This window comes from Marmota flaviventris, chromosome 4 (genome assembly GCF_047511675.1).
Source record: "Marmota flaviventris isolate mMarFla1 chromosome 4, mMarFla1.hap1, whole genome shotgun sequence".
NCBI lineage: Eukaryota > Metazoa > Chordata > Mammalia > Rodentia > Sciuridae > Marmota > Marmota flaviventris.
This window is the reverse complement of record NC_092501.1, coordinates 124,897,885-124,920,487: the sequence shown is the minus strand read 5'-3', so window position 1 is coordinate 124,920,487 and position 22,603 is coordinate 124,897,885. Positions and strand designations below refer to the sequence as shown.

The following is a 22,603-nucleotide window of genomic DNA, read 5'->3' as shown; positions in this document are numbered from 1 at the left end:
GAGGCCTGTGACATCTGTTCTGTGCTCTGCGACAGACCACAGAGAAGATAACGGCTAATCAGACCTTCACATGCATCATAGAGGCCTTTTCTGGACTGAGAAAAAAGAACGAGGAAAAGCAAAACAAGACAAAAATATATTCATTAGAAAAGAAGAATGAAAGTCAAATGTGTGGAAGATGCAAGGTCGCTGGAGCCCTTCAGGGCTTCATTCAGGCAAAGGACTTTGAGGGTCTGGCCAAGGACCTGCTGGGTAATCCCACATCTGGTTCCTGGTCCACAGATTCCCTGTGCCTTTTCCAGTAGCATCACCGAGTTCTCCCACCTGCCCCAACCCCCCTCAAGCTATTCTGCTATTTTCCCCCCTTGGCTTTTGTCCCTGCAAACCCACACATGGCATAAGGTTGAATGAAGACATTTATTTGTAAAACCATTTCCCGACAGAGGAGAGATTGCATCGGTAGAAAGTAAACCAGCGGTCATTCAGAGGGCCACATGCACACATTAGTGAAACCAAGGGGGACCAGACAGACAGCAATGCTGCAGACGACCCGCGTGGCTACCAATCCCGCCAACAGAAAAGCAGAATGTCCTTTCCGCTGGAGGACACGGATTCACCGAGATGTTCTGTGAGAAGGCAGTTTGGTCTGACTTCCAGGCGGAAGTGGTCAGGGAACCAGTGGCGAAGCCTCTTCTCTATTCCACGTGGCCTGTTGGCTTCCCACAGATACCCGCCAAAGGCCTCCGTGGTCCTCCACCCTCCAGCGGGAGGGCGCAGCATCAGATGCCCCGGCCTCCTCACATGCCCATCCTTATGCTCTGAATGATTTGAAAGATGGCTGAAAGAGGAAACCAAAACAGACGGCCCAGTCACCAGAGAGCACACGGCCAGAAACCCAACCCACAGCGCACCCTGCTTCTGCTGACCCCAGGGCCCTGGACGGGTTGGCTCACAGCTGATTAGATATTTCCTAACAAGGAGTTAAGTTAACAAGGGGTCAGTGAACTTCTTTCAAAAGGCAGCCTGGCTCTGTCTGCTGATGGATGCCTCTGGGATTTATAGATAACTCCTGCTAATTCCACCAGGAGCTAAGGCCAGAAACCCCTCCGGCGGGGAGAGGAGAATTGGCCCCTTCCCCAGCAATATTCTGCTGCTGGGCTTTGGAGCAGAAACTGCACTCATTAAACAGGTCAGTGAGTCTGCCTTTTCAAAATGGCCGTGACCTGTAAAATAACCAGCTCTGCAAAGGGAAGGAAGGCCAGGTGCTCCGAGCAGGCGCACAGCTGGGTCTCTGCTGCCCAAGCCTGTGCATCTCCTGGCTGCAGACCTAAAGGCGCTCTCACCCAGGGCAACGCTGACTCGGGCTACACTACATCTTTACCAGCTGGGGTGGTTGGGAGGGGGGGCTGGAACCCACCGAGAACTTCCAGATCCTTTGCTTGTTAGGGGAGAACCAGATAGAAAGCTCCCAGCCTGGTTCTAGCTACTGGGTTTCAAATGAGAGAAAATCCCAATTTCTCTTTTAAATCTTCCCTCGTGTTCGACAGTGGTCAAGCTTGCTGCAGACTATGATAATGATGATAAGAACAACTACCCTGTAGTTAAATGTTGTTGTTATTATTATCTATAAGGAGGCTGGGTGTCATCTCACTTAATTACGTGTAAAAACAGAATAAACACTGAGCTCTCAGGGGTCTTACCACTCCTCTGTTTCAAAAAGTCATCCTGGAATATATCCAGGGACATAGCTTCTAAGTAACCACAGTGAAACAGGGCTTCCCAACCCTCGGGAAACGGCATTTGGTAGTTTGTCGCCTTACGATAGTGAGCACCTGGCTAATGTGTAGAAATTTGGATTTTGTAATTTTTGCATATTATAATAAGATACTACTTATGTTTCCTATAAGCTTTATTCATACATATAGCCTGAAGATAAGTTTACAGAATATTTTAAATAATTTTATGCATGAAACTAAGCTTCATGGTGTTGAATTTTCCACTTGTGGCCTCATGTCAATGCTCAGAAAGTTCTAGATTTTGCATTTTTGGATTAGGAATGCTCAACCTGTAATAAGTGCTGAGAATTGGGGTTGGGGAATACAAAGAAAAATACAAGAAAAATACAGACTCCTGGTCTTTCTTGGACAGCTTGATTTCAAGGGTAGACAAAGCTCTAATGCATTTTTTTTTTTTTTTGGCCATTTCTCATTTTCTAAAAGAAACACTGCATACATTACCACTGCCTTCCTAAACTGGAGATACCAGCCAGGGAATAGTGTTAACTTTTCATGAAAATTCAGTTTCGCCATAATCAAAACAATTGATAATATTCTGTTGTGATATTATTTTGGAGGACACACAGTGTTTGATATCCAAATAACTCTGCATGGCAGTACTTCTGGGCTCTGGTTTCTATTATCATATTTTTTGTCTCTTTGTTCTTATCTCTGGTCACATCTCTGGTGTTACTACACTCCTCTGCAGTGGGCCTGCTTCTGTTATTTCATTGCTGCAGACTAAGCTTACACCAAGGCCATTAGAATTAATGTGTAAAATTGAAATGACAGTTCCGTGTGGGCTGAGGGACTCTTCTGTAGATAAGGCGAATGAGTTGGTTCAATGACTTGTGATATTTAATTCTAGCTGTGCTCAGATGTTTTCTTGGCTAAGTTTGTGTTCCTGAGTGGGTCTTGACAGGGGTAGCTGCTAGATGCATGAGAAAGTAGCCTACCAAAATTTGCAAGCTTGCAGAAATATCTGATGGTTCTGTTCTCTACCGAGGCTGACGAGCAGCAAAGATTAAATAAGCGTCTGTATTCTGGTTCAGTGGGAATGCCAGGAAGCAGTTTTGTACATTCAAAACATCAGGAAAAAAAAATACATCTGCCATCCCTCAGACTTTGTTCTTGGGGTCAGGGAACTATCCTAATCTCAATAAACAAGATGACTTGAGAGAGGAATGTAAGGGTCAGATGGAAGAGCTACTACTGAAGAGCTGGTGATTGGACAAATAATTTAACCTCTTTGAGGTTGTTTCCTCTTCTGTGACACTAGGATCATGGTCCTTGCAGGACTACCATAGGGATTAGGCAATATGACATATATGGAGGTTCCTTACACACTAAAGATTCAATGCATGGCCAGAGCTCTTGCTATTATTACCACAGGCTGAGCATCCCTTATCCAAAATGCTTGGGACCAGAAGTATTTCAGATTTCAGACTTTTTAAAACTTTGGAGTATTTGCATGTGTATAATGAGATATAGTGGGGATGGAACCCCAAGTCTAAACATGAAATTCATTTATGTTTCACATTCACCATACACACAGGCTGAAGGTCATTTTGTACAATATTTTTGGTGCACCTGCGACCACTCATAACATGAGGTAAAGTGTAAAATTTTCTACTTGACACTCAAAAAGTTTCAGATCTTGGAGCATTTTGGATGTTGAATTTTTGGTTTAGAGATACTTGACCATGTGTAAACAGGAAGACCAGCTTTTTTTTTTTTTTTAGTTGTAGATGGACATAATACCTTTATTTTGTTTTTATTTTTATGTGGTACCGGGGATCAACCCAAAACCTCACGCATGCTAGGCAAGTGCTCTACCACTGAGCCATAACCCTGGCCCCTGAAGACCAGCTCTTAATTGTCTGCCACTCTATAAAGTGTGAGCCTTAGGGAATTACCACAGTTCTCAGCCCTGTGTTCTCTGTTTATAAAACTGTGGAAAGTAAGTACCCCAAGGAATAAATATGATGACACAGGTATGTGGTCTGTTCATGCCAGATGCTCAAAAATGTTACCTCTCCCTTAATTTTGTCCTTAGACAAGAAATGGGCTGTAGGTTAAATAGGAACCAGCCTGTGTCTAAATCCATCATACTCCACATTGTTCATTCAAGACGTCAGAGGTTCTAGGTAATGATAAAGCCACTCAATTCTCTTTAAGGAACTGCTGCAAATCTTTCTAAAGAATCTTAGAGAAAATGTGCAAGTCTCAGAGTAGTGAGATGTCCATTAAAACAACTTACCTACCTCTTTGAGTCTGCTTTAAAAATTAAAGATAATTTCTGATTCTAATTGAATCCATAATGAGCATGTAAAAATCCAGTGGTTTTTTAATGTATTTATAGGTGACTCTTTAAAACTTACCCCTTTTGGAGAAATTGCTTTGAATGAACTCTACTTTAAGTTCACACCTAAGACAATGGACAGATGGTGGGCTTATTGTTCCTTTTTCCATTGTATCAATGTCTTGAAGAAGCTTTCCTCATTTTATACCAATTAATTAATTGTAATTTTGTGTGCCTGTCAATACTGACCTGCAGAGCAACCCTGGCCTTCAAAATGCTGACTTTCCGAGGCAGTGAAGGTTCAGGAAGGGAGCCAACAGGGAGTTCAAAGAGGGAAAGGAAGCCTGACAAGTTAATAACTTAACAGTGGGTGAACAAGCTGAGAAAACAGTGGAGCAGGCTGCAGGAGAGGGGCTGAGGGCGGCAGGACAGGAGGCAGGAGAGAAGCCAAGGAAGGGAGGGACTGCAGGCATTCCAGGCCAGGGGACCAAGCCCTGGGCAGGCCACACCCAGAGGTTCAGAAGAGTTCCCCAGGAGAGCAGAAACTACCAGAATGAACAGGCCTTTGCACCCGTCCACCTGCATTGGGTTCCTGGCTCTGGGACGGGGAACTTAGGTGACTGCAGCTCAGGTTTCTTCAAGCTCTTAGCTTCAGCACGCTAGAACCACTCCCACCCCCAACTCGGACAAACCAGAACAGTCTGCCTGACCCCACAACGCTCATTCCTGAAGTGTTCTCTTCCTCTTCTCAACCACTGCTAAACAGCTGCCAACACACTCTCAATTTCTTTACTTCTGTTCTGGTCTCAGTCCTCCACATTCTAGCTTCGGTCCCTTCCCTCATTGAAATCTCGTTTCCTGCTGTCACAAGTCGTGACCTTGGCATCCCTTGTGTGACAGGCCGCCTTTAGCTTCGTCTGGCCTTACTCTCCTTCTGACTTGAGCATTCCCTCCTGGAAGGTCCCCTCTGTCGTCCCTGGTTTCTGGTGGTCCTCCTTTTCTCTGGCTCTTTCCTCTAAGTGTGTCTTCTGGGATCCCCTTCCTCCACCTGGCCACAGAGCTTGAGCACTTAAGTTCCCCAGTGAGCCTCGCTGGTTTTCTTCGTTTCCTCACATTCTTCTTTCTTCCAAAGCGCCAGGTCCTGACCCACAGTGTCGGTGGCCACTCCACTGCTGATGCCTGACTCATGGACGTGCATCTCCAGCCCCTGCTTCTCCTCTGAGCCCTAGACTCCCACCTTCTACCATCTAACTGCTGTCCTTACTAGGGCGGCTCAAAAGCACCTCAAACTCAACAGGATCATTCTTCTCATGTTCTCTTCCACTGACAAAAGTGGTGCACTATCCTCCATCTTGTATGTAAACTGACCCTGACCAAGACCTGTGGATTTTACCTAAGAATCTTGGGATTATGTGCTCCCCTTTTCATCCCTGTAGATACCATCCAAGTCCAAGTTACTGACATCTTTCCCTAGACCCCTGTAATAACCTCCAGCTGGTCTGCTCTTGCTCCTCTTCAACAGTTTCTCCACACTGTGGTTAGAATTGTTCTTTAAGTAAAAGCAAATTATATGATGTCACTCCTGTGTTTAAAGCATATCATAAGCTTCCTACTGCCCAGCCCTTGATGAGGCCTCCTTGACCTGCAGATTCTGGCCCCTGTCGACCTGTCCAGATTCATTTTGTACCACTCTTTCCACTTGCTTGGGGTTACTCCTTCATAAAGCTCCTTGGTCTTACCACAGGGCTTTAACACATGCCATTCTTTCTCTGAAAGACCTTCTTTCACCTACCCCATAGCCTAGCTTCCTTTGTAAGAAGGAAGAGAAACCTTCTTTGACCCCTTGAAGCAGAGGTTCTCAAACTTGAGCTTGCATCTAAATGTCCCTTGGGGCTATGTTAAATTAAAAAAATCAGATGCCACCCCCCCACTGGCCCCCGAGTTTATCATCCAATGGGGTCTGGGGTGGGGACTGACATCTGTATTTCTAACAAGTTCACAGGAATGTTGAGGCTGTTGGTCTGGAGGTCACACTTAGAGAAGCACTTATTCAAAGGTATACCTTCACCTTATATGCTTTCATAGATGTGTGCACCTCTCTTTCAAACACTTTCATAGCTAGATTTTTACATTGTTTGGGGGTAATTCCTTGATTAACTCATCTTTCTTTTCCACTAGACTAAACTGCGGGATAAGAGAGACCATATATGGCACAAAACAGATCCCTTGCAAATATCTATTGAATGAATGAAAGGTGAATAACTGCAAAGAGCACAGAGGAAAATACATTTTAAAAACCTCAAATGACTACTTTGCAAACCAAAAGAGTCAGCCTCAAATGGCTACCTTCAGGCCAAATGTCCCAAGAGCTTAGTCCTCGGAGGAGAAGCCAAGTCAGGACAGACTGTAAAGTCCTCAAAGCCTGTGACTGTGTCGTTCCAACCCACTCCTACCCTGGAGACTGGCCTACCCCCCAGCTGCAAAGGCATGCCAGAAGGAAACAGGGATGACGTAACAAGTGGATCCCATAGGACACTGTCAGAAGCTGGGGCCCTGCCAGATAATGGGAGGCTTCATAAAGCCACTTTTATTGAAAATAAATAGTTGATGATAAAAGAGATCAAGGGAGTTACTGAGAAGAAAGATTAAGACAGACTAGTGGAATATCCTTTAGGAGGATAAGACAACCGTAAAAATCAAGCTTTATTTTTCATTAAGAAAAAATGAAAACGATAAAAGAACTAGTAAAAAAAAAAAAAAAGTACAGGCTCCCTGAGAGACAGGCAGAAATGTTAGGAGACATGCGTGGCAAACGTGGATCATTAAAGCTCTCTGAGAGATCAGCACAAAGAAAATCAAAGGCAAGATAACATTTTCTGGTGGCATTTCTTGGTAGCTTCTCCAGAGATGGAGGAAAGGGAATAAAGAGCGATGCCAGAGACAGGTTAGGGCAGGAAGGTGTTATAAAATGCACCTACTATTAGCAAAGAATGGGATGCCTTCTATCCACATTAAAATAGCGAAAATGTTCATCCAAGAAAGAGAGCCTACACAATCCTAAGTGCTCCACTGGGCACCAGGCAGAGGGTGGCACATAACAAGGAGGCTGCAGGTCACCTTGAGGAAGTCAATGGCTGGTGAAATGTCTTCTCTAGACTGTCCATCTTGGATCCTGAGGCAGGGCTCCAGGGCAGATGAATGGCCTCTGTCTTTCCTCCGGGGCTGTCCCGTTCCTCAAGCACCCCATTTGCTGGTTGCAGGAGGTGACTCCCTCTGGGGGTCACAGTTCCGAGAAAGTTCTGTCAGTCTCCAGGAAAGGCCAGTGTTTATGTGGTCAACCTGCAAACATGGTGGGTGAATTCAAGTCTGTCCTGGAGCAAGGGTCCAGAAAAGAGAGAGGGGAGTGGAGGCGCTGGTGGCCCAATCAAGACACAATCTATGGCTGGGATAAGGTTTTCTCCATCTGGGAGTAAACCTCAGATGGCTGGACATCTGGAACTTCTAGAAAAAGCAGTTTTCTGGCAGAGGAAAATAGGGAATGTTTTAACAGGAGCTCTTTTCAATACACAGTCATATGCTAGAGGTCTAAAGTTAGTGGAAAACTTTTGCTCCATAGTACTTTTAAGGAAATAGTAAGAATGAGGGAATGTGGAAATAATAAGAAGCAGATGGGCTTTGGAGTCTTAGAAGAGCGAGGTCTGGGTACTAGCTCTCTCATTCTTTAGCTCTAGATGTTGGCCGATTTCCTCTATAACCTTAGTTTTATGATCTGGAAAAGAGTGTAACAGCCTCTTTGTAAGGATCGTATGACTGGAATAAAACATGGCCTGGCCTTACAAAAGCAAGTCCCCAAGACACAGCAGCCAAAACAGTATGACTGACTCTTGCTCACACCCAAGGGCTAGTTTACAGAGTTCTTTCTAGAAATAAAGAAGAGGTTTTGGCTGTCCCTGTGAAGGTGACTGACACCACTGATCTTCTGGTTTACAGGCAGCTGGTCTGGACTCAGGCAGGTCCCTCAACATCCTGGAGTTATGCCCCCAACCACGTGCTGTCTCACCACCACACAGCAAAGGTAGGCATGTTCCCTTCTTTCCCTCTAAGCACTCAGAATCTTGGTCAGAACATTTTCAGGGAGGTAGTTAAGGGAAAACATTCAAAAGACCCTCAGCATGACTCGATTCACCCCTTCACAGGTTAAATACTAACCCTCAGGATTAACAGTCACGAGGACTCCAAGAGTTGGGAACCAGTCCCATCCTCTCTAGAGCATGGCAGAGCTGAGGTTCAGAGTGGGCCTAAGTAACTTGGACAAGGCCACACAGGCGGTAAGTAGGTAGCAGAAACAAATTCCAGCCCAGGCAGTCTGGCCCTGGATTTGGAGTTCTTAGCAACCTTCTAACTTCTCTCATGACCAATGTACAGGTTCACTTGATGGCTTTGAACCAACACATCCCCAAACAGAGACCTTCCTCAATTGTGTGTTCCTGGAAGATTTCAGAGAGCTGGCAGCAGTTCACAAAGGAAATATTCTCAGCTGTTACAAATGGTTCTATTCTGCCTTCTCAACCATGGGCTCAAAGATAGTCACCATAAAAAACTGGTGTCCACATAAGGGCCACACAAGGAGTGAGGGACAGAGAGCATCAGAAGAAATAGCTCTCTGGCCTCCCATGTGTCTCTGGCACACCCATGACTTGTGACTCCACATCATCCTTAACAAAAATAGCCAATCTTCAGGAGGGTGAGGGTGTACCCTTTCAGAAACCAAGGGCAGGGGTCCCTCCATGGCATCCGGGAAAGGAGGGAGCTGGACCACCTGATGTAGGAGGCTGAGCAGGAGGAGCTCAGGTCCTGCAAAACATCTTCTTCACATCTGTTCTGAAAAGGGTGTCCTGAAAACGGGCCTGCCTGTGACATGATATCTGTCTCTACCAACCCCAGCTCCTGCAGGCAGAGTCCCTAGAGAGCACAGGAGGAGAGTACAGTCTGTTAACTGACAGACAAAAGAATGTCCCCACCCAGAAAGAGTGGAGCTGATCAGGATGGATAGCCCCAAACAAACCCGGCAGGTTCTTTGCTGAAAAGGCTTCACTTTGTCATGACAAAGGCCGGGCCCAGTTTTCTATTCGATGGGCAAGAAGGTCCAGATGGGTGCTCCTTGGTGCAGATGAGAATGTCAGAATATCCAGCAACACAAGGATATACACCATACGCATGCACACACACACACCCCCCCCCCCACACACACCCCACTTCAACCACCACAGCTGCTCTTTAATTTGTTCCCCTTTAAGATTTGAACAAAATGTTCTTCAGCTTTAAAAAAAAAACAAAAAAAAGACTAAAACCACTCATCCAGGTTTTTTTGTTTTTAAAAAAGCACTTAATTTTTACTCTGGTTATAAAAGTAATATATGTTCGTTGACAAATCTGTACTGTACAATAGGGAAAATGATGAAGAAAATAATGGTCACTAGATAATTCTGTCACCTGGGAGGTCTCCCTTTGATGGGGAAGCTTGTTAGTTTCAAGAATACCCTGGCTTTGGGAACCATAACAATTCTCATAATCTCTAATTAGAAAAAGAATATCAGGGTTGGCCAGAGAGGAGAAATAGAATTAAAATTAGGAATACATGGGGGAGAAATAACCTGAGGGAGAACTAGGGCATGGCTGGTGTTTAACATATTCCCTCGGAGAATCAAAGGATGACAGGACTTAAATGGTGGCTCCCTTGATCCCAGTTGAAACCTTAATTGAGGCGTAAGGACAGAGGAAGATATAATCATGTTGCAAAGACAGTGTCTCAGATGGCTGCTCCCTGTCAACGTACAGTATCCCTGCGTGGGCTCAGAGGACACAACAGTACTAAGAGACCACTAGAAACATGTATATGCTGCCTGTACATGACAAGATTGTCTGAACAGCAAATTAAGGAAAAGACCTAATTCCACCAAGTCCAGTGGGCATTCCGCTCAAAAAGAAAAGGTGAAAGCACCTAAGGAGTTGGTCTGTGAGTATCAAGGCTCTAACATAAAATGTTTAGGCAATGGATAGCAAAGGGGTGGAAGGGGCCCTTCCGGCCATACCTGGTCGTGACAGAGGTTACTAATCAACCACTACCCACTTTCCCATTGAGTCTTGGTGTGGCCTGAGAATCTACCTCAATAAGGCCTCCATGAGGACCATAGGGAGAGGGGGGGCAGGGAAAACCGCAGGAGTTAGGGCTTGGGGTACAAACAGTAGTTCACTGATGGCCTGGGGAAGACAGCAGTTGGTGTATGTGTTACAGTATCTTTGCAAGGAACAGTCTCAGACAGACATTCCAGATCTTGCTTGTCTCTGAGTCTCAAGATAAAGCAAGCACACTTCAGAAGCTATCCAACCATTCTCCAAAGGGTAGGTTTTGAAACCTGGGACTGACAGTCAGGGGGAGCTGCTTATCTGGGGAGAGGCTCTGCTGCCTGCAGAAACAGAAGATAATCCTTTCATAACAAGAGAAGAGAAAATGGGCAAAATTTCTTAAGGAGGCACTTAAATTCCTCGGAGTTCTCTGTGGATCTGGATTTCAGGAGATCAAGTAGAGACAAATCCAGTCAGTTCAACAGGCTCAACCAAAACAAAATCCCGGGTTAAGAGAGCAGGCACTTGATTGAGAAAGAGGTTTTACATTTAAAACTGACCACTAAATTAAACAAAATGCAACAAAACAAGATATGACTCTCAGATATTCTGATTGGACATGGCACATCTCAAGAATATTCTGTTCCCACTGTTTTGCATCTAACAAAGAAAACATCTATACAAAACAGCTGCATGTTAGGGTTGCTTTAAGGAAATGAAACCCACATTTTATTTTTGATGCTCAACTTAAAGTACAAATGCAATTCTCTGATTTTTATCTGCATGTGGGTGCTTCCTTCTTTCTGTGTGGGGAGGATGCTGGAGTTCATTATATGGAGTAAATAGTGCTATCACTGAATGCTTTGGAGTGAAGAGGCAGACCTATGGCTTCTGACAGATCAAGCCCATTGTTTAAGGCTGGTTCTACCAATCAAGTGCACAGCCTGGGAGGATGGAAGGTACCCCAATGTGCAACCAACAGTCCTTGGAGTCTCCATTTTCCACAAGGACTAAGAAGACAGAGGTGGTAACTGTAGCTACAGTTTTTAAGTTTGTGATGGGCCTATACTTAGATCCCACAAACCATTCAATGCCTGACAGCCTTTGTGGGGCTTCTTATCTCCATTTTCTTGATAAGAAAAATCAATACCAAGAGGATTTGTAAATAACTTGTCCAAGGTCATTCAGCTGACAGTAAATCCAGCTTTGAACCCAAATCTGGCAGATTCCAAAAGTATCCTTCCGGCTGAGGCCTCTTATCCCACTACTGCCAATTGGTCAGAGAAGTGTCTTGCCTGAGAGAGCTTTTGCAATCAGGGAAAGTGGAAATTTACTTACTCAGAAGAGGGCATAGTTAAGATAACCTCACTAAACCCCCTCTCTCCAGGGTAATGCATTAGAGGCCAAACGTTGGAGCTAGAAGGAAGAGGAGGACTAGCTGGATTCAGAAGTGGGGGCCATGGGCAGCCCCAGGAGGTCTGAAACTCCATCTGTTTTCTCAGCCAGGGGATGGCCTTCCTGGGTGCATGTTTGTGCCAGAGGTCTCTGAGTGCCTGGACTCTGTCCCCTCATTGTTCTTCTGATTTTTCTTCCTTTTCATAACCTTGCCCTCTTTTCAGCACCATTGGCATGAAAGGCATGTGCAGAGAACAATGCAGGCCACAAAAAAGAAGCTGAGAAGCCAAGGCCAAAAGAGGGTTGGCAGCATGTGACTCTTAATAACAAAAGGTTCAACAGACCTTTTACAGGTTTGTTAATCTGTTTTTCCATTTAAAATCAAGTAAGAGTGACCAATAAGTGGACACATTCTTAAGTGCCAACTTCTGTCAGTCTTGATTCTCTACCAGAATATAGCTAGAAAAATAGAGAAAAATGTGCATTTCTTACTACTTGCCTGACCTGAATATTTATTTACCCCAGGCACACTGCCACTATTTCTAAAAAGAGCACTTTACCCAGCCAATCACCAATTAGAAAAGTGGGTTAATAGAGTAAGGTAATGAAAGCCATGAGACTTCCCAGAGATTTCGATCAATGATCGACATCTTCATTCATATCAGATTTCATTTTTTAATTCAGTGTCTAGGAAAATATTCAAAATAAGAGTAATCACATGAGCTCAAAGAAGGCAGTATGACCTCCAAGATGTCACTAGAACTTGGTGAGATGGTACATTTGCCCGGCATAGGAGAGTATCATGCTCAAAGGAGAGAGAGCAGATGGGAAGGGACAGGAAGGAGTATTGGTCTTCAGGGACGTGGGGATTCCCCCAAGAAGCTCCAGTGCACTTTGTGTGAGCCTGGCAGGTAAGAGCAGGATTAGTGTGCTTACTGTAGATGGTCAGGTCACACAGGTGTGGGAGGGAGCAGATCGTTCCTACTTTGGATGACAGAAGTGGAAAAGAGGCCAGACACCCCCAAGAGGAGGGCTTCAAGCTGCCTAGTGCTTACAGGAAGCCTCATTAGCTAAAGCAGAGTAGCTGCTACATGGTAGGACTTGAGGAAATTGCATTCTTTAAAATGTAGAGAAAAGATGGGTAGGAGCTTGTGGACTGTGACTCCCCCTAAAGGAGTAGGCTTTGCAAGATGAAATGAACTGTGACTAATTCCAGAGAGGTGGCAACTGGGAGAAATCTAAAGGAGCTATTGTGTTTTTCATGACATGTTCTGTTTAGAAAAGGACTTGTACAAAGATAGAAGGAAGGGCACAGTACCAAGGACAAACTGATAAGAGTGACACATTTCTGTGAGAACGATGCCCAACTTAAGCAGAGGCTTGAAAAAAAAAATGCTAGCAAAAAAGAAAAAAGGGCAGAAGTAGATTATTTTTCATTAAGATTTGAAAAGGAATGAGGCCCAGGCTTAGGGGTCACAGTGGTGCGTTTAAAGCGGGTAGTGAAAGTAAGACAACTCGACTCCTGTTTATGTCTAGTCCCTCTGAAAAGCAAAATGGTCTTCTAACTAGAAGGGCTTAAAGAAGCACGGTTAAAAGAACAGTAGAAGGCCTTGGGGTGTAGCCCCGTGGTAAAGTGCTTCTCTAGCACTCACAGGGACTTGGGTTCCCAGTACTGAAAAAATAAAATATAATAAAGCACTGGGCAGTAAGGGAGGGGTGTGGACAATCAATAGGTGGGATCTCCTCTTAGACTCTTCAGTCCAAATCTCCCAGCCCTGAAGCCTCACATCCCAAGGTCCATGCAAACCTAAGGAGGGGATATCAGAGCCAATGTACTTGATTCCTGAGAAACTTCTTGAAGAGTTCCAAAAAATTGTTATCAGCAAATGTACCAATTTACCCAAGAAAGAAAGATGTAATTCTGCTAGAAAAATTGTAAGGCCATATAATTTAAAGAAGGTCTGCAAGCCTCTTGAAAAAGAAGAGATGGACTTTGAAAACTAGCATGGATTTTGAGAAAGAAGCAGGACAAAAAGGCTCTGCTGGCATTGTGCCTCATAGGCCTCCTAAGAGGGCAGATTGGGGAAGGCTTCATAGAGTTACTAGGTATCTTGAAACCAAAAATGACACAAATATTGGCTCTGTATCTCTTTAGATTGAGGACAATAGGGACATGTGATCACCACGATCCCCAGGCTTAGCTGCCCCTCGACTGGGTTTCCTACTTGCCTGGCCTGGCCTGCCATCAAACCTCAGTGCTGGCACCACTTCAGCTTCCCTTCTTTGGAATCTCTTTCCCCACCCGCTTTGTCTGGTTGGTTGTTCCAAAACTCAACTCAAACAGCACCTCCTCTAGGAAGCTTTCTCTTTGGGCCCCCCAAGAGGCAGAAGTCCCTTATCCAAATAGGCCAAGCACTAGGGTCACTACCTGGTGCTGTCTCCCTGGGCTGCACCTGACAGCTCCCTTCTCTGCCTCTCCAGGCACCTGCAAGCTCCCAAGGAGGGGATTTGCATTTCCAAAGCCCAGCACCGTGCCAGGCACCCAGCAGACCCTAAAGACAATTGTTTGAATGAGTTTTACTTAAGGTTCAAAGTCAATCAGAAGGAGATTGTATCCCCTGGACTTCTCTTGAGTCCAGACTTTTCTTTAGTGATATGGAGGTCTGATATTCTTTCAGAGGCTATAAAACTGGGAGAGAGAAGAAGAATTAGATAAAAGGCTCAAGGTTCACAAGCTATGTACAGACTGGTCATAAAACCTAAAAACAGAGATAACTTTTTATATTGTTTTTTTTTTTTTTTTTCTAATTTTCCTGTGGCATGCTAAAGGGACAGGTTTTTTTTTGTGTGTGTGGGGGGGGTGAAAAATCAGAGAGAAATGGGAAGCAATACCTCACAGCTGATTACATAGGTACTGATGGAAAGGCTGCATTAAATTACCACATTCCTTGTAATTTTGTCCGGTGATATCAGCTATGTATTGTTAATGGTGGATAACACAATGAATATATCATGTAATGTCACCAGTCATACTGCATATTATAAGGTAATATCAGTAAGCCATTTGTTATGCATGCTTGTTTATGTTTCCAAACTTTATGGACATTCTGTGGAAAGACAACCGACAGTTAACAATAACTTTTTATCAGAAATAATTATGAAGCTTTACATTAGGTCTCAAAAAAAGTGAACTAGTTATCAATCTATCTGTAGCACCCACTTTATGGCAAATACTATCCTAGGATCAACAAACTTAGTATAATGTAAATACTGCCTTTGTGTATGGGGGGATGGATAATAATTAAGTAAATGACATAATTTCAAATGCTGATGATGGCCATAAGGAAAAAAATATATATATAGGGGAGACCTTGGGACAAGGAGATACACATAGACATAGATGCATCTTTGATATTTGCAGCAAGTTTCTGTGAGGAAGAGCTGAGTGGGACTTAGTTGGCTGATAAGGGCCATTAAAAAAAAAAGTATGACAGTTAAAAAGTAGGCCTCGGTTATATTAATAGAAGCAGAGTGGTGAAATCCAGAGCTATGACAATGCTAGGTCTCTGTGGCAATTACACCACTTCTAGACCACCTTCTGCCAATGCTATACTTTGAGAGAGTCATTGAACATATCTGGGGGCGGGTGGTGGTGTTTAGAAACCTCATCTTATGAGGCAAGGTTGAGAGAACCAGGAATTTAGTCTGCAGAAGGAACCACGAGGCAGACATTTTCAAAATAGCTGAAGATCCAAGATGTCCAGAAGAGAATGAGTCCATGCTGTGTTATTCTAGGACCCAAGCCCAAACAACTGTTTTGAACTGTAGTTCAAAAACAGGGGAGATGTTTCTAGTAGAATTAATAGGCATGGAATTGCTTATTGAAGAAGTGAACACCCCATTTCCAGAAGTATTCAGAGATCGGGTAAATAACTATTAAAAAGAGTGATGAGGGATTCCTACATTGAGCAAAGGATTTTCTTCAAGGACATAGCTTGGGAATGAGGTAGAGCTTTATTTCTTTGAGTGAATGATTTTCTCATCTTGGAATAGCAAGTCCACTTTAAAATATTTCAACTACAATCAACAATAACACCAAGTACTTTAGATCCCTCCTTCCTCTTAAGAGCTTTGGTTTCCTTTGAAAAGTGGTATCCTGAAGATGAAGGAACTGATGGGTTGTTTGTGATGGGCTTTTTTGTCATTGGGATGTCTTGGCTGGAGGCCTGAGCCTATGCTGGGAGACCTGGAATTCTCACCTTCTTTGTCCTCAGCAACTGAGAGATGATGGAAGGGATGGGGATCCTGAAGGCATGCCCCATGTTTAGAAGTGACCTCCACATACCAGAATTACAGAGACCCAACATACGGGGACTAGGACCCATGCTGAACCCCCACTAACAACATGTAACTAGGAACACTGCATGATGCTTTCACTCATCTCCTCTGGGAGTCCTGTAAGTTCAGCTCTCTGCACTTGCCACCTTCCAGTGGCAAGTGACCTGCATTTTATGGCTCAGGTTGAAGGCTCAGTTCTATCCAGGGGATCTACAGAACTCTCATAAGGCAGCCACCTCCCCCACTCTTTGGAATGCGGACTTATCTTGGTATTCCACTTTCTGTTCCACATGTTGTTTTTCAGGCTATGTCTACAGAGTGAGTTAACTGAACTCTTTCGTGTATAGAGTCAACTTAATTGCTCAGTGTAATTATTTTATGATTATGTTTGACAGTGTAACAGATCTATCTTTACCCATATTTGGAACAGAATCTAAACAAAGATTAAGGCTTAAGGCAGTGATTAACTTCAATCCCAGACCAAATTATTTTTTATTTACTTGGTGAATAAAACGTTTTGAAGGACAGTGGAGAACATGGGATATAAATTCAGTGAAATACCATACCTGAGCCACAGACAACAAAAACGAACAGTGCCAACAGCCATGGTCCTACAGGATATTTCTCTTCTTGCGGCCTCTATGAGAGAATGGGAAAAAGTAAAATTAGGTTTATTGATTCAATAAACACTTATTGAGAACTACTAGGCATTGAGCTAGGTGCTGGGGATTCTACTGTGAATGAGACAGATTTGGTCTCCCTCTTTCTTATTGACAGATATAGATGAATAAAGTTAATTATAAAGGATTGAGATAGGTTTGAAAAAAATTTATCCACAACCTATTAACACCCACGTAACTCAATGAACTTGGTAGTTTTCAATTTTAGGCACAGATGAGGCACAAATACAAACTAATACAGAGGTTTTGGAGATGATATTGATAATTGCTTCTATCTGTTAAAAGCACATTCCATGCCAAGCACCAATAGGCAGTCCACATCTATTATCTCCAGCACGCACATCTCAGTATAAAGCAAGTATGATGATGATTTCCACTCTGTAATTGAGAAACTGAGATTCAAAGTTTGTTAACCTGAGCAAGAGCTAGTATATAATTCTTTACAGAGCCTTGGTGTTTTACACTCTCGATTTTTAGCTCTCCTGCACCTGTGAAGCCCAAGCAGGATCAGAGAGCACAGGCATTTTCTCAAACCCTTTCATATGTTAAGTTTTTGAAAGTCAGTGCAGTAGAAATCCTTGGAATAACCGAAGCACCCAGCAACAGTGGATGGATCTGAGGGAAACAGCATGCTGGAATAACATCCCTCAGCCTTACTGAAGCTTGAACTTTGGAGAAATCTCTGCATTCTCTGGCAAAAGAAAGCCACTGCTTTATCTGCAGGAACACAATCCTACCTACCTCCTGGGGTCTTCTCAAACCAAGAGCACAGTGGTAATCAGAATGTCCCACTAGGTCTATGTTTAAGTGGTCCTTAAAACCAAACCAGTCAATGGAACAAGCACATTTTCTGGTGAAGCATCAGAAAAACCAATGACTTAGCAAATAAAAAGGGAGAAGAAAGAGAATGAAAAACAGCAAAGGATTCACTATTCCCTCATTAGGTTGAGCAGAAGATAAGCTGTAATCAAAATAAGTTAAATAACACACACACACCCCTCACAGGGCAGGGAGAAACATACTGGTAGAGTAAATATATTGACAAAACATTTACTGGTGGTGGAAATCACAAAATGCAATTTTGGATTTTGATTAAATGTGTTGACATTTTAAAATATAATCAACATTATAGAATGTGGGCTAAACACACTGAAGGTATATCATATTAGTATTTTTTTAAAAAATGAGCAGTGCTGTCATCAAGGATGAAATTTTGGGATATGCTAAACAAGTTTTAGTAATGTTTCTAACAAAGAAAGTACAATCTTCCTTTGATTTTCATTGTAGTGACCTTCCTGTAAAATTCATTATATGTTAAAACTGGAAAACACAGGTTGCATTTGTACATAATATGGAGTTATGTTCTAGGTTCATGTAAATAAAAACTTTCAACTTTTAACAAGAATTCCCTCATTTTATTATGAATCAGGCAACAATTTGTTCTCAGTTTTACTGTTACATTCTAAGCCTTTCCTCTTCTACTTCACCAGTCACTTGTATGGCCATGAACTTTTTTCTTGACAGTACATATAATCATTACATATGATCATTTATAGCGTTTTATTTATTTCTGTTACTATGTGTTTAATGTCTGTCTCTTCACTAAACTGGAGGCCCCACCTGGGCAGGCTGTGTGTCTCTTTCAGGTATTAAAGTGTAGCAAAGCCTGGCACAAAATTTAAATGTAGCAGATAACACATGTTCTTTGGAGAATCAATAAGCATACAATTTCATTTTAGGAAGAATAAAGTCCAGATCTAGGAAACATCTTATTTTTGTATTAGTACTTTTTTATTGGGGCGGGGGAGGGTATACCAGGGATTGAACTCAGGGGCACTTAACCACTGAGCCACATCCCCAGCCCTATTTTGTATTTTACTTAAAGACAGGGTCTCACTGAGTTGCTTAATGCCTCACTATTGCTGAGGCTGGCTTTGAACTTGTGATCCTCCTATTCTCAGCCTCCCAAGCTGCTGCGACCATTACAGGTGTGCGCCACCGCACCTGGCTGTATTAGTACTTCTTAAAGGAGAAAGGGTTATCCCTACATTTCTCTTAGTAGAAAAGTATATTTGTCAATGACCAAGGAATAAAGCCATTCAATCTCTGTTCTTGATAAGCCTGTACCTATCCTCAGTTACACTTGTACCTACCCTCACCTTACTTAGTCACACTGCAAGGGAATAATAGGCTGTTGCTCTTGACCAGACAAGGACAAAAATCAGTCTACGAATTGCGTAAGATAACTTTATTTGTGTCAGTCTTCAGTACTAAAGACCAGGTCAAGCTCAGATTAAGTAAATAATACAGATATTAATAAAGTTACTGGAACAAAGTGTGACATTTACCCTTCTCTGCCCTCCAAATAATTTGTCATAGTTAGTCATTTTAGCTCTATTTCCAGCAAAGTCAACAAGTGAATTCAGGAGCCAGTAAATGAATTATTAGTCTAGCATAGATATCAAGCGGAATGTTTTTTGTTTTTTACTTGCAGACAAATACAAATTATCAGCATGTAGAGCTTGAAGCACATGACACAAAAACCTTTCTGAGGATATTCTCTAGTGAATCAATATTATTTTGGGACTTTCAGAGCTCATGAATACCTGGCTGTTCATAATACTGATACATCCATATCTGAGAGCTTTGGGTTTCTATTGTTTTGAAAGAGCCAGTGCAATCCCAATGGGACGACTCACATAAACCTGAATCTATTGCTGGGAAAGGAATGGGAACAATAGCAATTCTGCAATTGACAGGGTTCACTTCAAACATGAGGCTCAAAGATGTCAGGGGATGGCTTTCCCTGTATTAAGATACTGGCAAGGCAACCTGGAACTCTGTAATTTAAATTTCCCTCCCATTCTGGAGGAGTTACTACTATACAATCACAAAATGAGTATTCCATTTTTCTGTTTCTTTATTAATCTGCTATCTGGGAGGAAAAAATGTTAATTTGCCCCATAGCTGCCAGCTAATAATGATACTGAAGGTCTGCATACAATTAAAGGGGAAGTTTGAATTTTCATTTGGAATCCCTAAATATGTTCCCATTTACTGAATTTCACACTGAATAAGATGTCTTCTGCAAGTTACTTCTATCAAAGTATAATCATATTGGACTTGTAATTGGGAAAATGAGATTTAGGATTTATAGAGATTCTTTTTGAAAGAGAATCTCATTTTTCTTTTTGGATGCTGACCCATTTACAGTAAAGTTAACCAAAAGTCTCTCCAACCAATTGAAAACAAACATTTATTGTGGCTTGGTTTGGAAACCTTTCATTACAAATTTAGTTGGGCCATTTAAAAACCCTCATAGGCGCCAGGCACTTTCAGAGCCCCCCGCCACCCCATGCTATATCAGAACCTATTAAATACACTCATATCGCACATTAAATATAATTTAAATGTAGCTCTGAAATTTGAGTTGAGTTGAACTGCAGTGACTGGTTACATTTACTAGATATTTAAACAGCATTTTCCCAATTTCCCCATTTTCTTTTCTTATTTAAGAGCCAAAATTTTTGTTATAGGTCCCAAACATTTTTTAGTGGTCTTGAAAACAGCTAGAGGTGGCAGACACAGAGTCTACCAAGCTTAATGGATAAAACAGCCGTGCAAATTAATCTTACTTTGCTCTTATTTTGCAGTCAGATAAGTTGTCAACTGAGATCAATTAACAACTGAACTCTGGTTCCTTCAGTCATTAGAAAGAGCCACACATCTAGATATTTTCACTGTGTCAGCAAGTAGGTCTGATACTTTGAGAAGGAAAATTTGATCTCCTAGGAACACAGAACCATGTGTGCTGTAATATCAATCAAAATTCGTTTTTCAATGTCAATTTGTGCCACAACTTTTTTTTTTTTTAGTAAAAATAAATAGGGAAAACATAGATCTACATGAAAAATGGTTCCAATTTGATGGCACACTGGCATTTTGGTGCCCTAATCACAGCTAAGTTATGTAATACCCAAGTAAGAGAATTTTAAGGATCACTGAAGCCTCAGATTGTACATAAAGCTCTGAGTAGAGTTTGAACCTCAGAGTTCTCTATGACAATACTTCTTGGTTTTGCAAGAATTCAGTATGATGATTGCAGATTCAGCTTTTTGCTCAGTTAATCAAACCAACGTAATTTCTTTGTCTAAAAGGAATTGCCTCATCAAGTCTGCAAGCGTTTCCAGCCAAACCCCAAGCTTCAGCTGGACTTCCACTCAACTGGATGGGATAATGGATTCCAGGTGCCTTTGCTCAGACTTGGAGACCAACTCTGTCCAGCAACCATCCATTTCATGCCTCTGTCCAAAAGATGCACAAGCCTGGCGTCTTCCGTTGAAAACAATCTGCTTTACCAAGTTAAATCCTCATGCATAAGGCACAGGTTTTACTTTAGATTTCGGTTGTAAAGCTTTAATCTACAGCTCTGGGAGCACAGAACCACCGGCAATAAACTGGTCTTTAAAGGTTACACCATCAGAATTAGCCTGAATTCACAGGGCAAACAAGAGTAATGTTGCACTTAAACTTCAGCCTAGCGGCAGCAGGACCCCCCCCCCCCAAAAAAAAAAAGATGAGGTAAATGTGGATAGGAATCTCACTACTAGACTCTTGAGCTCTTTCAACATACAAAGGGGCTGCAAACAAAACCCTATCATGGTGTGTGTGTGTGTGTGTGTGTGTGTGTGTGTGTGTGTCTGGGAGGGAGAACAAGGGTGGAGTCTGGAAGAGAGAGATCTTAAATGGCCTCTATTACCCATTCGTTTATTCATTCATTCAACAAACATTCTAGCACCTACTAGCTTCGGGCCCTGTGTTCATGCAGTTGGCCTAACTGTCCCCTAAGCAGGTGGACTTCCAAGGACGACGTCCCAATTCTCTCCTGGGACTGCCCCCGCGCCTCCAAGGTAGCCCAGGCGGCCACTCCCAGAGGGGCCACGACCAACCAGGGCCATCTCCGCCCACGAGGCCGCCGAGAGAGAAGTCCGCGCCCCCTGATCCCCGACTCTGCGGGACCCCGCAGGAGGGGCAGCCCGCGGCCCGGAGCCGGGAGGCCGGGCCCTGCGCCCGCGGCCCGCCCTGCTCGGCCCCGCCCCGCCGGGTCCTGCCCGGCCCGGCCCGGCCGGCGCCGCCCCGCCTTACCAGGGTTTTGGCTACGTTCCCCCTCTGGGTGATGTTTTTGCTGTGCTTCTCGTTAGCCATCCGGATCCGCTGTTTGGCCACCATGGCTTGGGCGCTTTGAGACGCTCTCGACTCCCACCTGCAAGGATCCCCAGCGTTAGCCCCCCGCGACAGGGCCGAGCGCGTCCCGCCGAGGCCCCTGCGGCCCTCCCGGGCGCTGCAGGTGGCAAGGCGCGGCCCCGAGCCCCGCGCACCCCGCTCCCGGAGCCCCAGCGAGCCGGCTCCAGAGAGAGGCCAGCGCCCGGACGGAAGTAATCTCTCATCTCAGGAAACCCTCTCCGACTTCCTCGCTATCCTTCCGGTCCCCCCAGCTACCCACCCAGCTCGGCCACCGAGGCAGAAGGCAGGCGCGGCCGGGAGTCCGCCCGCAGCGAGCCGCCGGAGCGCAGCGCACAGAGCCGAGCCGCCGGAGCCCGGGCCCCGCGGAGCCGCTGTCCTGCGGCCGAACGCGGCGGGGCCGAGGGTTCGGGTGGCCGCGGCGTTTGTGAGCGCGTGGGGGGTGGGGGCGCGACAACCCGAGCGCCCGTGGGCCCGCGAGCCACCCCAGGCCGGGGAGAAACTGGGGTGGCCGCGCGTCAGGTGGAAGGATGGACCTGGGGAGGCCCGGCCCGGGGCCTGGAAAGTCACAGAGACCCCCGACCCGGGCTGGGCCCGCACTGTTGGGAGACAGTCCAAAAGAATCTCTCCTTCAGGGTCCCGGGAGAAGGGGTCTGTGTTTCTCCAGCTCTGCACAAAGGGACCTGTTGTCAAATGCGAAGAGGAGACGGGAAGCCTGCGTCCTGAGAGATGAAGATCAGGGGTCC

General features: G+C 44.2%; 1 protein-coding gene and 1 long non-coding RNA gene across 4 annotated transcripts; one reads left to right on the top strand and one right to left on the bottom strand.

Moving 5' to 3' along the window:
* Positions 1–398: 398 nt before the first annotated feature.
* Serp2 (stress associated endoplasmic reticulum protein family member 2) lies at positions 399–22,200 on the bottom strand. 3 transcript variants are annotated; one of them, XR_003581828.2, is made up of 4 exons: positions 21,762–21,879; positions 16,503–16,575; positions 7,195–7,416; positions 399–838 (listed from the first exon to the last, which is right to left on the bottom strand). XR_003581828.2 is itself a non-coding variant. In XM_027928967.1 (4 exons), exons 2-4 carry the CDS (start codon positions 21,843–21,845, stop codon positions 798–800), a joined length of 198 nt encoding a protein of 65 aa, XP_027784768.1. In that variant the 5' UTR covers positions 21,846–21,879; positions 22,120–22,200; the 3' UTR covers positions 399–797. The 3 variants fall into 3 exon arrangements, 2 of the variants coding, with proteins under 2 accessions (XP_027784768.1, XP_027784767.1); XM_027928967.1 differs by lacking the exon at positions 7,195–7,416 and adding an exon at positions 22,120–22,200; XM_027928966.2 differs by lacking the exon at positions 399–838 and having other exon boundaries at positions 6,742–7,416.
* Positions 959–21,090, top strand: LOC114087472 (uncharacterized). The gene is made up of 3 exons (XR_003581829.2): positions 959–1,189; positions 8,068–8,152; positions 20,774–21,090. It is a non-coding gene; the product is annotated as an uncharacterized lncRNA (long non-coding RNA).
* Positions 22,201–22,603: the final 403 nt, after the last annotated feature.